At 36.1% G+C, this 15,496-nt stretch overlaps 1 protein-coding gene across 1 annotated transcript; it reads right to left on the bottom strand.

Annotated features, from left to right (window-relative positions):
* Positions 1-9,890: 9,890 nt before the first annotated feature.
* On the bottom strand, positions 9,891-13,644 carry LOC140162380 (ficolin-1-like). Its single transcript, XM_072185583.1, has 4 exons — positions 13,350-13,644; positions 13,006-13,217; positions 11,875-12,111; positions 9,891-10,567 (listed from the first exon to the last, which is right to left on the bottom strand). Exons 3-4 carry the CDS (start codon positions 12,044-12,046, stop codon positions 9,927-9,929), a joined length of 813 nt encoding a protein of 270 aa, XP_072041684.1. The 5' UTR covers positions 12,047-12,111; positions 13,006-13,217; positions 13,350-13,644; the 3' UTR covers positions 9,891-9,926.
* Between the last annotated feature and the right edge of the window lie 1,852 nt (positions 13,645-15,496).

The following is a 15,496-nucleotide window of genomic DNA, read 5'->3' as shown; positions in this document are numbered from 1 at the left end:
GATTTATAGTGCGCTACGCACAGGCACAACGCCTAGACGTTGATCCACAAGCCTCAGCACACTTTACAGGTTGTCGCTGACCACAACGGCCCCACATCATTCCATAAACCATTAAACAACAATTCAGGGACTTTGCTGCTTCAAGAGCGCACACCATAGACATTCCACAAATAACCATCGCAACCAGGATCAGCTCCCCGAGTTTCGTACGGGTTACGAGACAATTAGCAGTAAGTTCCTTGTCGATGTCCAGGGGAATTTCAAACGAGCTCAATTTTTCCACGAGAGCAAACTAGGCACCGCCAGGGTTCGAACCCGCAACCTCTCGCACCATAGTCGAACGCCTTATCGATTGAGCTAACTTGACTGCTACAAGCTAACTTGACTGCTAATACGATGCTACTGCCGTGGCTCGAACTCGCAGTTCTCCGATTGCGAGGCAGATACCGTACCGCTGTGCCACCGTGCCCCAAATTGTATTGAACATAGAGTACATTAAAAATCTGTAAATTACAACGTGCTTTTTATCGATAGTAAATGTGCAGTACCTCTATCCGGTAGGATTGGAATAACAATAATTTTGATGATGTTTTCTTCATACGACTTCATCTTGTTTGACTTTGTTTGGCCTTCACCTTTACTCCGTGCTACTCATCTGCAAAAGACGCTATTTCACCTTGGTATCGGTTTTTGTTATGTATGTAGTTCACAATAACCTAGTCATCGACGTTTAAATCTTGTTTCTTGACTTGCCTATCAGAATTAGACTTACCCTTCCAATTGTCGAGAAGTCCCCCGCCTTCTTCTACATGAGTGTCATCCTCTTCAATCTCACTCCTTCTTACTTGTACTTATATTCTTGAGGCTGAATCTGATGCATCGCCAACAAGAAGGTGACATGGTCCTTGGCTTTTGTGAAATTTGCGATGTGTTGGTACTGCTAGTTCTCTTTTATGGCTGTTGAACATAGATTATGATGGTTGTTCCAGAATGATTTAAACCGTGTCCTCTCCCAATTTGAGAAAAATATTTAAAATATTAAAGCAACTCTGTTTCGAATTTTAATACATGTCTCACAATACTACTCATTGTGTTAATCATTTAGGTTTAATGATTGCCTTTCAGTTTAAAAAATTAATGGTTATCATCAAATTAAAGCACGGCTAGAATTTTGGCGAGACACTACAAATCGATTCTTGCAAAGATCTCGAAAACAACCTCGCGTGGATCATTGGATGATTTGGTTATAGTGTGAGCAGCCTTTTGGAATTCTATATGAAAATAAAATAGTGTTTTAATTGAGTAATCTAAAGAGTGGAGATTGTTTCAGGCCAACTCGATGAACCAAATCTATATAAATAAACATTCAGATTAACTCCTATAACGAGAACCAGAAAACTATGACATCACCAATAACAACAACAACAGCAACAACAATTGTTGTTTGTAGCAACACATTTATTTAAATAAACAAACAAACTTGGAACAATCATGCTACTGAATATAAAGCATGTAAGATAACATAATAGCAAAATATACATATCTGAAATCCATTGTCGCAAAGACTTAAATAAATTTGCCTATATTTTCATTTAGCCGTGCTTTTGCCGGACTCTTCTAAAGGTTTCATTTCCAAATTCAACAATTATACAATTACACGTCAAAATTTTCGTCACAAAATATCAGTAAATATTACCAACACATTACTGAAGATCAACGTTAGCATTCGCTGGATGAATTTGCCTATTATTGCCATTTGTTGTGCTAGCGTTTGCCGGATACTTCAAATTTAGATTCTAAAGGTTTCAATTCCAAATTCAACAATTCAACAATTACACTTCAAAATCTTCGTCACATAACATCAGTAAATATTACCAACACATTGCTGAAGATCAACGTTAGCATTCGCTGGATGAATTTGCCTATTATTGCCATTTGTCGTGCTAGCGTTTGCCGGATACTTCAAATTTAGATTCTAAAGGTTTCAATTCCAAATTCAACAATTATTCAATTACACGTCAACATCTTCATCACATAACATCAATAAATATTACCAACATATTAATGAAAATCAACATTAGCATTCGCTGGATCTACCCAATTTTATATGTTTTAATATTTTTTACAAGTGTAATTTGAATTAACATGTCTTTGACAGTATAACGTTATAATACATAAACTACCACAAGATACTTGGAATTCATCGTCGCAAATCTCAGCAAAATTTTGGCAATAACAATTTTCACTGGCAGCTAGTGAAACACTATGTCGGCGTTAATTTGCTGGCGTTAAAAATGCTCCGATTTCAACGAAAATGGTCTCACATTGCTCGTCATGTAAAAACATGTCAAAGAAGGAATCATTTGCACTGTCTAAAATGCTTTGTTATTGACAAAATTGGCCAATAAAGGTTAATCCCCGTTACAGCCTATTGACCACAACGTACCTATGTTGTGATGTTTCCTAGGTAATGAAACATCCTAAATGGTTATAATTAACCATAAAAGGAAGCTAAAAAGTTGTTTTGGTAGAGTCCTTTGGGGGTCATCGTTAACTTACCGGACTAAATCTCATAAGTGTAAAAAAATACATACAGCCAATAAACACATACATACAAATACACGATTAAGACATACAGATGCAGCATTATACGGGCCTTCAGGTCAATCGCCCTTGATATCACTGCTGTCTGGTTTGAGGCACCATCAAATTTGGATACAAACCTCAACTTGATTTTCTTTTCCCCTTTAACTGACATCTTATTTAAAATTCTTACAGTTGTATTTAATCGAAAGACAAATACCAATCTATAAAGTACTAACATAATTTAAATTATAATATTATTATAAATATTAAAGTTTGGGTCCAAATAGATATTGCAGATGATGGAATATTATACAAATATTAACTGTCTATGAGTGTGATGGTCGAAATATAATCACGAGGTGAAAGATGGATTGTTCCATTCCACGAGCCGGAACGGCGAGTGGAATGGAACAATACATCTTTCACCGAGTGATTATATTTCGACCATTACACGAATTTAAGACAGTTAATATTTGTTTTATATCACTCATGCATAAATTCTATTACTAAAATACTATTTGAGGTAGGATATACATTTTTTCATCAACATAACACCATGTTTTGCCGTGATATACTTTACATTTTGGGGTCCACCCCATAACTAAATCGGCGAGTCCAAGAGTCAGCGCACGGCCTGGCACAGGCGCACTACGGCAGAGCACATGATGGTAAAGACTATCACACGGAGAGGGTGATAGTAAAAATGATAAATGGTAATCAACCAATGAACTGTCTAGAATTTATGTATTAGTGATATAATTCCAACTATTGGACTACTTGACTAAATACATTACCTGGAGTTATTCCAGACCTTTACTGCTTTACTCTTCCACACAAGGACTGTGAATTTCAAATGGGGTTTCCTTAAGAGTAGTATTGCGTACCAATCAAAGAAAATCAAAAATAGTTGGCAGACTTCAAAAAATTGAATTTCTTCTTACTTTATATCAGGATGCAACTTTGGTCAAAGTCTACAAAATCAAAATTATTTCATCACTGCACCTTCGTTACCATAGCAACGGCCAAAACATCAAAATGACCGGTTTTAGACTATTTCGGCACTTTTACAAGGCTAAAAAATAACAAGTTTCAGGATTCACCATATAAAGGAAAAATAGAAGTAAACCTTGAGAGTTCCACGACATAATTGGCAACATCTAAGCTTTCTAAAAATACAGTTGTTTTAACAAACAGTCTGTCCTACTTGGGATATTTTATTGTTTCAAATAGGGGTGTTTTTCGTAATTTTTGACTTTCTGAAATATAGCAATATTCAATGAGCTGTAACCCCCAAAGTGGTGCTTTTTATATGTTATATTTTTCAGTGTGGCTGGACTAGATAGTACTGTACCCAAATAAATAAAAAACAGTTCTGGTAATTTTAATATAGACAAACAGTGTTGCCATAAAGATAGGTATTTTTCCATAAAATAAGAGTTAGACCAGGTTAAAATGTTACCACACATGAAAGGAAACATTCTCACATAGTTTTTCTGGACCAGTTTTTCATGAGCAACAAGAATTTATGAGGTAAAAATGTATCCTGAGAACTTCCTGTGAGGGCGCTTTGTTCAAAATGGATGCCAAAATCCAATGAAAAGCTACTATACGTTTAAAAAGGTCGCATAAAAGATAAAAGTGACTAGATTTCGGATTTGTATTGATGAAAGTAATGTATAACTATGTCAAGGTATTAATAGAATGGTACCAACAGGTCACAGGAGGGAACGCTTTTCAAAATGGCCGCCAAAATCCAATTAAAAGCATATATCCGGTTAAAATAGTCTCTTATGAGGTATGATTGCAGTGGCGTAACGTCATAGGGGCACGGGGTTACATGGCCCCAATCGATCTGAATTTTAAGAATTAAAAAAAACGGACTGCCACCCATATTGGTTGGTGCCCCCTCCCATATGATAACTGGTGCTACGCCACTGTATATGCTTGACCAGATTTTGGTTTTAAGTATTGATAGCAGTAATGTAAATATACGTCAAGATATTAATAGGAAGGTGCCAGGAGGTCACAGCTGAGGGCACTTTTCAAAATGTCGGACCAACATAGTACACCGTTAAACTTAAAATAGTTACTTAAAAAGAGGTATAATTGACCAGATCTTGAATTAATTTTGATCCCAGTACAGTAAAATTAAGTTAATGTAATAATAGGAAGATACCGGGGGTCACAGTTGAGGTTGCCTTTCAAAATGGCCACCAAAAAGAGCTGCATGATATCAGCCACAAAGCCACAGATAAAAGTGTTAAGATGTTAAGTTGTCTTTGATAAGAGAATGTAATAGTTGTCTTTGATGAATCATTCAATAGTTGTCTTTGATCATTGTCACCTCTAAGCAAGTGTTTCAGAGTGCTATATAGCGAGCTACAAAGTGCTATATATATAGCGAGTCAAGATGGCTAATATGATCACCAAATCTCCAAAATGACCACCAGAGAATTGTCCCTATGTATTGACTATTGACAAAGGGCAGGATATTTACTTCATACTCTTCTTGGTTTCACTGAATTCTTTTATTGTGTGTTTATCTTCGAGATCACTCACATCGATATCACTACATTAAAAAAATTATTCTTCATTATCTAGCCTATCTGAAATCAAAGGGGCATACAGGTCATGTATATCTTCTTTTGTGAAAACGTTGCATTCTCTGAAAAGAAGATAGCTGCACTTTGAGTCTGCTAAAACCTTTTCCTTCTTTGACACCAATAGACTGCTTTGTTCTCAATGTTGGTAAAGAAACTGTTGAAATCACAATACAACTGTGATTACCTGGCGATAACTTTGGATGTCATTATTGTCATACCTCTTGTTTGTCTCTCAACATACTTGATGCTTTACGTCAAGGAAAAATGCAACAATGATCAATTGTCTTGCATATACTCCTACTGGCAAAAGCGAAATCCTCATACATGACTGGTAGGTGTAAATGTCCTGACTAAAGTCATCGGGTCAACGGCACATGCAATGCCAGTTGCCTCTGCTGTAACTTCAAGAAGCAAAGTTAAAAAATGACACACTGGCCTATTCAAAACAACACGGACTAGACATCTGGTTTGAGAGTGGTAAATGGCTAATTTGTGTGTGCCTTTGATTTAAAAAGAAAAGAACAAAAGAAAACTGAAACAAAAGAGCTGACAAAAATACAAGTTATGAAAAGTACAGAGAAGTAAAACTGAAATAAATATTGCTTTAAAATAAAGCTTCATCGAAGAAACTGTGTAGTCTCTTTGTTGTGCTTGTTGGAATCTTTTTGCACATCGTATAGGCCAATTAATTTGTCACTTTTAAAACTGGACCTTCGTCTATTCAATTGCTTGTGACTTTTCTTCTTGAGGTCACATTGGATTCAATGTGGTGTCATAATGTGCAGGATTAGATAGTGCATCTATTACAAAAACCAATTTACCCCAATATGGTTAAGTTTTGAAATAATTGTGCTTATTTTTCCAAGTGTAACTTGGATCGGGGGGCTCTCAACTTTAGAACTGACGGGTATGTGCCTACCGGTGTCGCGAAGTAGGGGCCTATCGGTAACAAAGCGTTATTTTAAAAAAGGGGTCATTGGGCACAAACAAAATAAAAAGGGGGTCATTGGGTATAATATTTTGAAAAAGGGGTCATTGAGTATAAGATTTCAAAAATGGGTCATCGGGTAGAAATTTTTGAAAAAAAGGAGCAAAATTTGAAAGTTTTGACATTATTTTGTTGCATTTTGATGATGTTCTTCTAGAAAAAAGGGGGGGCATTGGGTAGCCGCAACCAAAAAAGGGGGGTCATCGGGTATGACTTAAAAAAAGGGGGTCATCGGGTATTAGTCGACTTTAAAAGAGGGTTGACAGGCACATATCGTCGCTTCCAAAGTTGAGTGGCCCCCTGGGGTAAGGATACTTTCTTAGTGCAGTATATTTAGTTTAAATATGTTGCCCTTTGTGAACATAAATTATTCCTGTGGACATTTTAGTGGTCATCTTGACTTGGTGACTCGTTCTTTTGCACCCTCAAAACGATAACTTAGAGGTGACAATGATTGAAGACTACGATTACATCAAAGACAACTATTTCAATGTTTCAAATATTTTTCAATAACATTATCTGAGGCTTTGTGGCTGATTATACTGTACTTTGATAAATATTAATCCAAATTCAGTTCAATTATGCCTCTTAAGTGACGGTGTACCATTATATGGATTTTGGCAGCCATTTTGAAAAGCGTCCTCAACTGTGACCTCCTGGTAGCTACCTATTGAAATCTTAATTTAGCGTTACATTACTGACATCAATACTTAAACCAAAATCTGGTCAATTATACCTCATAATTGAATATGGTAACCGTATAATGCTTTTCTTTGAATTTTGGTGGCCATTTTAAAAAAGCGTCCCCAACTGTGACCTCCTGGTACATTCTTATTAATATACCGACTTATTTATACATTACTGTCATAAATACAAATCCATAATCTAACCAATTCTATCTTTTATCCGCCTATTTTAAGAGCATAATTGCTTTTCATTGGATTTTGGCAGCCATTTTGAAAAAAAAGCGTCCTCACAGGAAAGTTTTCAGGATACAGGATTTGTACCTTATACATTCTTGTTCCTCAGTTTCTCCTTTCATGTGTGGGACCTAGCTCATTTTTAACCTGGTCTATTTGGCCGTTTTTCAGCATAGCTGTATGATAGGTAATAACAAGATGAGCAACAGCTTCACTGAGAGACGTTTTTTCTGGAAACACTGTCATTAAAATATTATCAAATCGTGTCTCACTTTACGGTGTATTGATGCCAATTTCTTTTGGTACATTATCAACCCTAATCAGGATTTTCAGTGAAAGTAAATGCTCAAAATCCATATTTTTCCACACTACCTTATAATGTCAACAATCCTAAAAAGTTTAAAGTTTCTGGCAACACTGCTCTCCAGTAAAACAATTACCAGAACTTTTTTTCTATAGATAGGTAGACCAATACCTTATCTACCTACCCTGCAAAAAATAATTTAAAAAAAGCACCACTTTGGAGGTTACGTCATTTTTAAAAACATCATTTTTTTCATAATTAAATTAATGAAAAACACCCCTATTTTACAAAATGGTATCTACCATATTGAAACAATTAATTGTTTTGTTTACTTCATTTTTGGAAAGGACAAGGATGGATACTTCATTGTATGGGAGAAGATTATTTTAATTCACGTTCTTCATACAGAAATATGACCTAATATTTAAGCATTTTTCCAGTTGTGAAAAGGGTAAAAATAGTGAAAATTGGGTCAATTCATATTTTGGCCGTTACCATGGTAACCATAGATGAAGAGGTAAAATTTTAACCAAATTTATACATGTTGACTCAATGTCTAACCATGTGCAATGTATAAAGAAAATCGATTTTTTGAAGTCTGCCACCACATCTTTGATTTTTATACACAAGGTCTCTTAAGGGATCTAAAATTGAGCGTTTATTGCGTTTCGACAGTATTTTTGTGGCACATGAGAGCACCTCAGACCTATCGAATTGTATTCTGAATACGAAGCATATCTTTCTGATATCAAATAATTTTCATTTTTTGAAAATCACAATATAATACAAATTTTATGACAAATTATAAAAATTTGAAATATATTGAAATATAAATTTTTGATATATTACAGTTCTCGAAGTAAATTATATAAATCTAATGATATATTCTTAAAGTGTATGTAGCAGGAGGAAAAGCCGACGGTCAATTGAAAATTTTGACCTTTCATATTGAAGATATGGATTTTTTTACCAAAAGACCTAATTTTTGTTGGTGTTTTGGGAAAAAATCCATATCTTCAATACAAAAGGTCAACATTTTCAATTGATCGTCGGCTTTTCAACCCACCTACATACACTTTAAGTATAAATCATCAGATTTATAAAGTTCACTTCAAGTACTGTTAAATATCAAAAATATCAATTTTTAATGATTTGCCATAAAATGTGTATTAAATTGCGAATTTCAAAAATTCGATATGCAATTCGATATGTCTGATGTGCTCTAATGTCTCAAAATAAATACTGTCCAAACGTTCATACCCCATCCCTTAATGGATGACTCCATTTTTAAATCTGCACCTCCCTGTGTGGGTGATTAAGGTCTGGTCGTCTTTGTAAGTTGGAGTTGCATGCATTTCAAATGGAATTGCCCATTTTAAAATTTTGACAGAAATGAGCTTAACTGTAATCATTCATGTTTCTTTTTACGCAACAATTATCAATACACACTTAATTAAAACAATGTGCTACTTAAAACATGCAAACAGTTTTCAAAAATATGTGAATAGTTTACATACACAGTACCCACACTGCGGAACCAAATCCTCACACTCACACATAAACATATTATGCAGTATTAAACATTTTAATTTTCATATTTTCATATATTTCATAAATTGCAAAAGAGTAGTTTTAACACCTACCATGAAGCCCGGGGTATAAAGTTGGCTTTTATAGTGTACATAAAATCACTGCCAATTTAACATTAATCATAATATTTGGGGTATAATAATAGTTGGGATATATAATTATATTAACTGTTACTTCAACAGTGACCGTGATGTCTGGGGTATATAGTTGGCGTGCATATATTAAATTCACTTTTACAAAATTAACTTTAATTGTAATCAATGTTAGTTGTGGGCTTTGGTATATGAGTCATTCCATGTCAACTCCAGGGATGTGCACCGCAGCACCTCTTCATTTTTTTCTTTTACTGTGTGGTGGTAGATATTTATAAGAAACTAAAATCCTGAAAATTTGAGCTTCATGCTCTATTTCCTTTTCCCGTGGCATCAATTTGAAATTTAGGGGGTTCAGCGTAAAAAATGTGTCGCAACACGAATGACGATGTTTGGAGGTCCATAAATGTATACACACTTTTTTTGTGTAGAATTCAAATCTGGCATCAGAAAACGTGTAACTCATTTCCTTTGAAAGATATAGGGCCCTCAAAATGCAACTTTGTCCATCCAGGACCAACTTCGGGGGTCAGAACTCCAAAAGTAAAAATAATTTTTCTGTCCTTTTTCTGTCCCTTTATACATTTATCGACCTCCAAATATCGTCTTTCGAAATGGAGTATGAAGCTCAAATTTTCAGGATTTTACTTTCTCATCAATATCGACCACCACACAGAAAAACAAAAAAATTGAAGAGGTGCTGCTGTGCACATCCCTGGAGTTGACATGGAATGACTCATATATAGTTATAATTGTTTGATAAATTATGAATACCGAAATGGAAAAGATAATAATTATGAAATAATTAAAGTGTCTTTTGAAATATGCGTGAATTGGTATCATCTATTGAACCCTTCTGACCTTCATCTTAGTGGTTTTAAGGGATTGGTGGAATTTAAAGCTGACCCATCTCATTCCCGAACCACTGGTACCTGTAGGCCCCAAGTACCTGCCATTCAGGTTCGAGTTATGACAACTAAAATACCACCAGGCACCCTCGAAGTTTTCAGCGCAGTTCAAACTACTATAGCTATCATGGTCCCTATCATACGTAGAGAATGCCATGTTGTTATGACCATTCAGTGAATCACCAGCGGTGCCACTGTATGACCCAAAGGAAAGGACATAATTAGATGACGAGTCACTTACAGCAAATGCCTCATATTCAGCGTAAGATTTATCGCCGTCAAACGCTTCTAGCTCTACACGTAAGATTGAGTGATTCCCTGACGATGTCAGTAGATGTAGGAGCTTCAGACCTGCCCAGTACTCGCCACCCACATCACCAAAGCCATTCTCGTAGTCATTCCAGCCGCGGTAGAAGTTTACCGATCCGTCAAATCGGCGCTGGAATACAGTCCACCCTGCGTTTTCTGTACTCATATCACAATACACTTGAAATGACAAGCCATCAGTTGGAGTTATTGTGTAGATGCCAGATGGGTAATCTCCATTAGACACCAAATCAAAGCAATCCCGTATGTCTGAAACGAAATGGAAAACAAAATAGATATTGGGGCTTCCGGAACACCGACCATGTAAATATAATTTATTTTAAAAGGTGGATCCAAGCTAATATGGACATTGGGGCTTCCGGAACACCGACCATGTAAATATAATTTGTTTTAAAAGGTGGATCCAAACTAATATGGTCTACACCGGTAGTTCATTTGACAGATTTTTAATTACAAACAATCCTTTCTATCAGTTTTTTCTCATTATTAATTTATTTTAATCTAATATCATACCATACACAAACCTTGCTATCTCATATCAACATTAAGCATTCACCATGATTATTGTTTCAACTCGGGTTTAAGTAATCTCTTACAGATTTAATATTGATATGGGTTTATTCATAAGGAATGCACCATTATATTCTCAGGGGGTAGAAATTTGGGGTCGGCAGATTTTTTTTAGCCGCCAAAAGCAGCAATTTTTTTTAATTTTCACACATTTACACACTATAAGTTTGGTGGGGAAATGTCATAGCATAACATAATAAGTTTGCTGGGGAAATTTCTTAGCATAACATAATCCATCATAATAAAAGTGTCCAACTCGCCAATATCTAAAAGAACATCGTGATATGTAAGAACAAGGTTACCTGCCCAAATCCTAGTATAAACATTTAGTAATTGTTGGTATTTAGTTCATACATAAACCTGCCAGTTGACCAGGCCAACGATGTTAGATCTTTAAGCGTCTGTTCATGGAAAAATTGGATATATTCATACTTTTAACTGGTATTTTAATGAAAGTTGGGACGTCACATGCTTTCTGCTATTAACCAGGTATAGACAAGCATGTGGAAATGACCTTTCGCTCGTGGAAGAACTCCACCATCGGAGAATTGCCAAGCAGTATGCGCGAATCCCCAATGTTGGAGGATTACAGTACCATGAGTGTCAATCATCCATGCAGTGACGAATCGCCATGCAGTCTGTTGGAATTCGCCTCTAAGGATTGGGAGGCGAGGAACAAACGCAGTATGTGTAATCCTCTAAGGGTTTGGAGGATCGGCACGCATTGCATGGGAATCAACCGACAGCGGAGGATGGAAACTCAATTTTTAGGAATCTTCAAACAAATCCAAACACGTGGCAATCCTCCGATGTCAGAAGATTGTCACGGATTCCCACGAAAGATGGCTATCCTCGGAACCCTGCGATTTGAATTCGTGCACGCGTGTGGCAAATGTTATTTTATTTTATCAGATCATAGCTCGTTTCTCTAAAATTGAGGAAAATTTTTACTCGCTCAAATCTGATACAAGAAAGTTTAATCTTACCATGAACAAAAACGTTAAATGAGCAACTGTCGCTATTTCCATATCCATCAAAAGCCGTACACGTTACAAGGGTTTGTCCAATAGGGAATCTCGTTTCCGATGGCGGGTCGCAGATCACTGTAGGGCTGCTGTCGGAATTATCCGTAGCCACTGGGTCTTGCCATATAACCATGGCGGTTGGTTGGCCATACTCTATTTGATCTGCAAGACAGGACTCGAACTCAGGATCTTCATTGTCTGTTGAAAGATTCAAGATTAAATCCGATGACGGTTGAAATTTACATCGTTGGTGGGATGTCAAAGCCTATTTAAGCCTACGCTTCTGTGGTTATTATATCAAGGCAATCGTAACTGTTACTAATTATGTGTCCTTGGAACATAAATATTTATGCAGTTTCCATCGATTTTGAAATATTTAAGGTAAGTTGTTATGGCGGATCCTCAACAAATGGACATGGATAATCAAATTTGGAAAAGTGTCCACTAACAGTGACCATGCGTGCCCCTTAATACATTAATAATAAGGAGGAAAAACCTTGTAGAAATTACAAAATTTATAATTGCGAGATTTACAAAAAATAAACAGTTGCATAAAATAAACATACATCTCTTATAAGCAGCAGGCATATCAAAAATAATATGTCATTAAACAATTTCCACAGTATTACATGTGGGTTATGTAGCGTAATGGATGCCTCTTCAAAAAGATAACACTTATATAGACCGGTTCTATTTGGGAAATATGTGCTTATTAAGGATCAAGCGGCAAGTTCGCGTAAAAGCTGGCAACAAAATTATTTTGGTTAATTCGGGTATGCTGAATTCAAAAATTTCAAATGCTCCAAATTCACTGAAAATATGTCAAATTATTTGTCTGGGTCTAAGGATTACAAATATGTAACATATTTTATTTATATATAAATTGTCTGATAATAAACATTAACATAAATGGAATAGGGTAAAGTGAAAGTGTTTAAATTTGGTTTTTCTTTTTTTTTTTTTTTTTTTTGGTTACTGCCGACCCAACAATAGCATATATTCACATAATGATAATATTGTCAGTTAATTTGATGTTATAAGAAAAATAAAACTCTAACCCTTGACATCAACGTAAAATGAGCAATTATTTACATTCCCGAATCCATCCAGAGCTGTGCACTTTACATTTGTTTTCCCAATAGCAAAGTCAGTTCCCAATGGAGAATCGCACATAACAGTAGGGTTTATGCCAGAGTTATCGATAGCAATAGGTGCTTGCCATTCAATCATTGCGGTTGGTTGACCTGGATCTGTGTTGGTTATTTGGTTTGCAGGGCAGGACTCCAAAACAGGGTCTTCATTGTCTGATAATAAACATTAACACAAATGGAATTAAGTAAATTGAAAGTGTTTAATACGATTCAATAATATATTCACAAAATGATATATATTGTCAGTAAATTTGATGTTATAAGAAAAACAGAACGAACTCTTACCCTTGACATCAACGTAAAATGAGCAATTATGGACATTTCCGAATCCATCCAGAGCTGTGCACGTTACATTTGTTATCCCAATAACAAAGTCAGTTCCGGATACCGGGTCGCACTTAACCGTAGGGCTAATACCAGAGTTATCGGTAGCAATAGGACCTTGCCATACAACCATTGTGGTTGCTTTGCCTGTATCTGTGTCGGTTGTTTGGTTTACAGGGCAGGACTCCAAAACAGGATCTTTAATATCTGAATAAACAATAAGACAAATGGAATTGCTTACATTGAATAGGTCTTGTTTTTAAAACGTATGGTTTGTATTGTTTGCTGACGACACAAAAAATAACATATCACACAATGATATTGTTAGTCAATTAGATGAAGTTCTTTTAAGCAAACATAATCAGTAACATTAACAAAACAAAAATTAAATTTTGTTAATGTGAATATATTTAATGTTTGTTCTAGATAATAAGATACCTGAAAATGTAAGAAAAATGAGGTCGAATAATGATTGATGAGATCTTAAATGTAAGAGCCGTTTAACAGATAATGTCTCTAAGTGATATCAAGAGGCACAGGAGTCCTTATAAATTCAAACACTATTATTCCGGATATTATTTTGTATTCTTGGTATTGAACTTTACTTCTTGCCACATCACTGCAATATTGCCACTATACCATGGTATATATTGATAAGGTCTACAAAATCATCAGATAATTAACATGGTTTATAAAAACATGCACGTAGCATATGATGCAAATAAGGCATTTCTAGAGTTTTATTGAGAATAAGTTTGAGTGTCTTGTTCTCCATCATCTGACAAAAGCTCGACCGTTCACCCTGCGACCGACTGCATCGGTACTGTGATAACAGAAGGCGTGCTCGTAGAAATGCTACAACTTATTATGAATTCCCGATCTACTTATTTATTTAATGGTGATTATTTTCGGATTTTCTAAAATTGACCTTCTTTGAATCTTTTCCAAAGCATACGTCGTATCTCGGTAATAAAACTTGATACATAGCTAGGATTTGAGGGATCTGTGTTCTCAAAACCATCGTACATCGTACATTGCCTAGCACAGTAAAGTGTAATTTTAACATAATTTATAATTAGCATGAAAGTTCATCTGTGTTGGTAGACTTCATAATTGTAAATTTAAACTTATGATCTCAACACAAAATTAAGACGTACCTCAAATTTTTGGTCACAACTTTGACCTTCATCTGGAGACTGGCAAGCCAAGTTTGGGATCAGTGACCTTTTGAACACTTGACCCCAAAACCCGGTCGTACACTCTGGGTAACTTGTATCAGCCCCCGCCGCGGTTGAGAGATGGTTGGTTGACTCTGATGTAAATTGACTCCCTCACACCCCTTTCAAAGTATCTAGCGTCCCGGTCGAGGATTTTGACCTCATCCAAATCAACTTGGTGGCCGGGGGATTCAATGTGGATGTGCTGGGAGACTTCAGACGAGGTAGTACTCGGACGACGGTGTTCTGAGAATCTGGTTTAAAGGTTAAAGCCTTACGAAGAATCTTCGGCACCTACGGCATCAGAGTTTGTTTTAAACCCACTCAAACTCTGAGGCAGCTACTTGTCTCACCTAAAGACAAAACTGAGAAGAAAGACATTACCGGACCAATTTATTACATCCCCTGTCAGGGAAAACCCTGCAGGGCCAGTGTTCAGAATCTTACATTGGTGAGACTGAAAGATGTTTGAAAACCAGATTCTCAGAACACCGCCGTCCGAGTACTACCTCGTCTGAAGTCTCCCAGCACATCCACATTGAATCCCCCGGCCACCAAGTTGATTTGGATGAGGTCAAAATCCTCGACCGGGACGCTAGATACTTTGAAAGGGGTGTGAAGGAGTCAATTTACATCAGAGTCAACCAACCATCTCTCAACCGCGACGGGGGCCGATACAAGTTACCCAGAGTGTACGACCGGGTTTTGGGGTCAAGTGTCCAAAAGGTCACTGATCCCAAACTTGGGTTGCCAGTCTCCAGATGAAGGTGAAAGTTGTGACCGAAAATTTGAGGTACGTCTTAATTTTGTGTTGAGATCATAAGTTTAAATTTACAATTATAATTTATAATTGTTATGTTCTCAAACTTTCCATTCGTATACATTTCACAT

The sequence above is a fragment of the Amphiura filiformis genome, chromosome 10 (genome assembly GCF_039555335.1).
Source record: "Amphiura filiformis chromosome 10, Afil_fr2py, whole genome shotgun sequence".
In the NCBI taxonomy this organism is placed as follows: domain Eukaryota; kingdom Metazoa; phylum Echinodermata; class Ophiuroidea; order Amphilepidida; family Amphiuridae; genus Amphiura; species Amphiura filiformis.
This window is presented reverse-complemented; position numbering and strand designations above follow the sequence as displayed.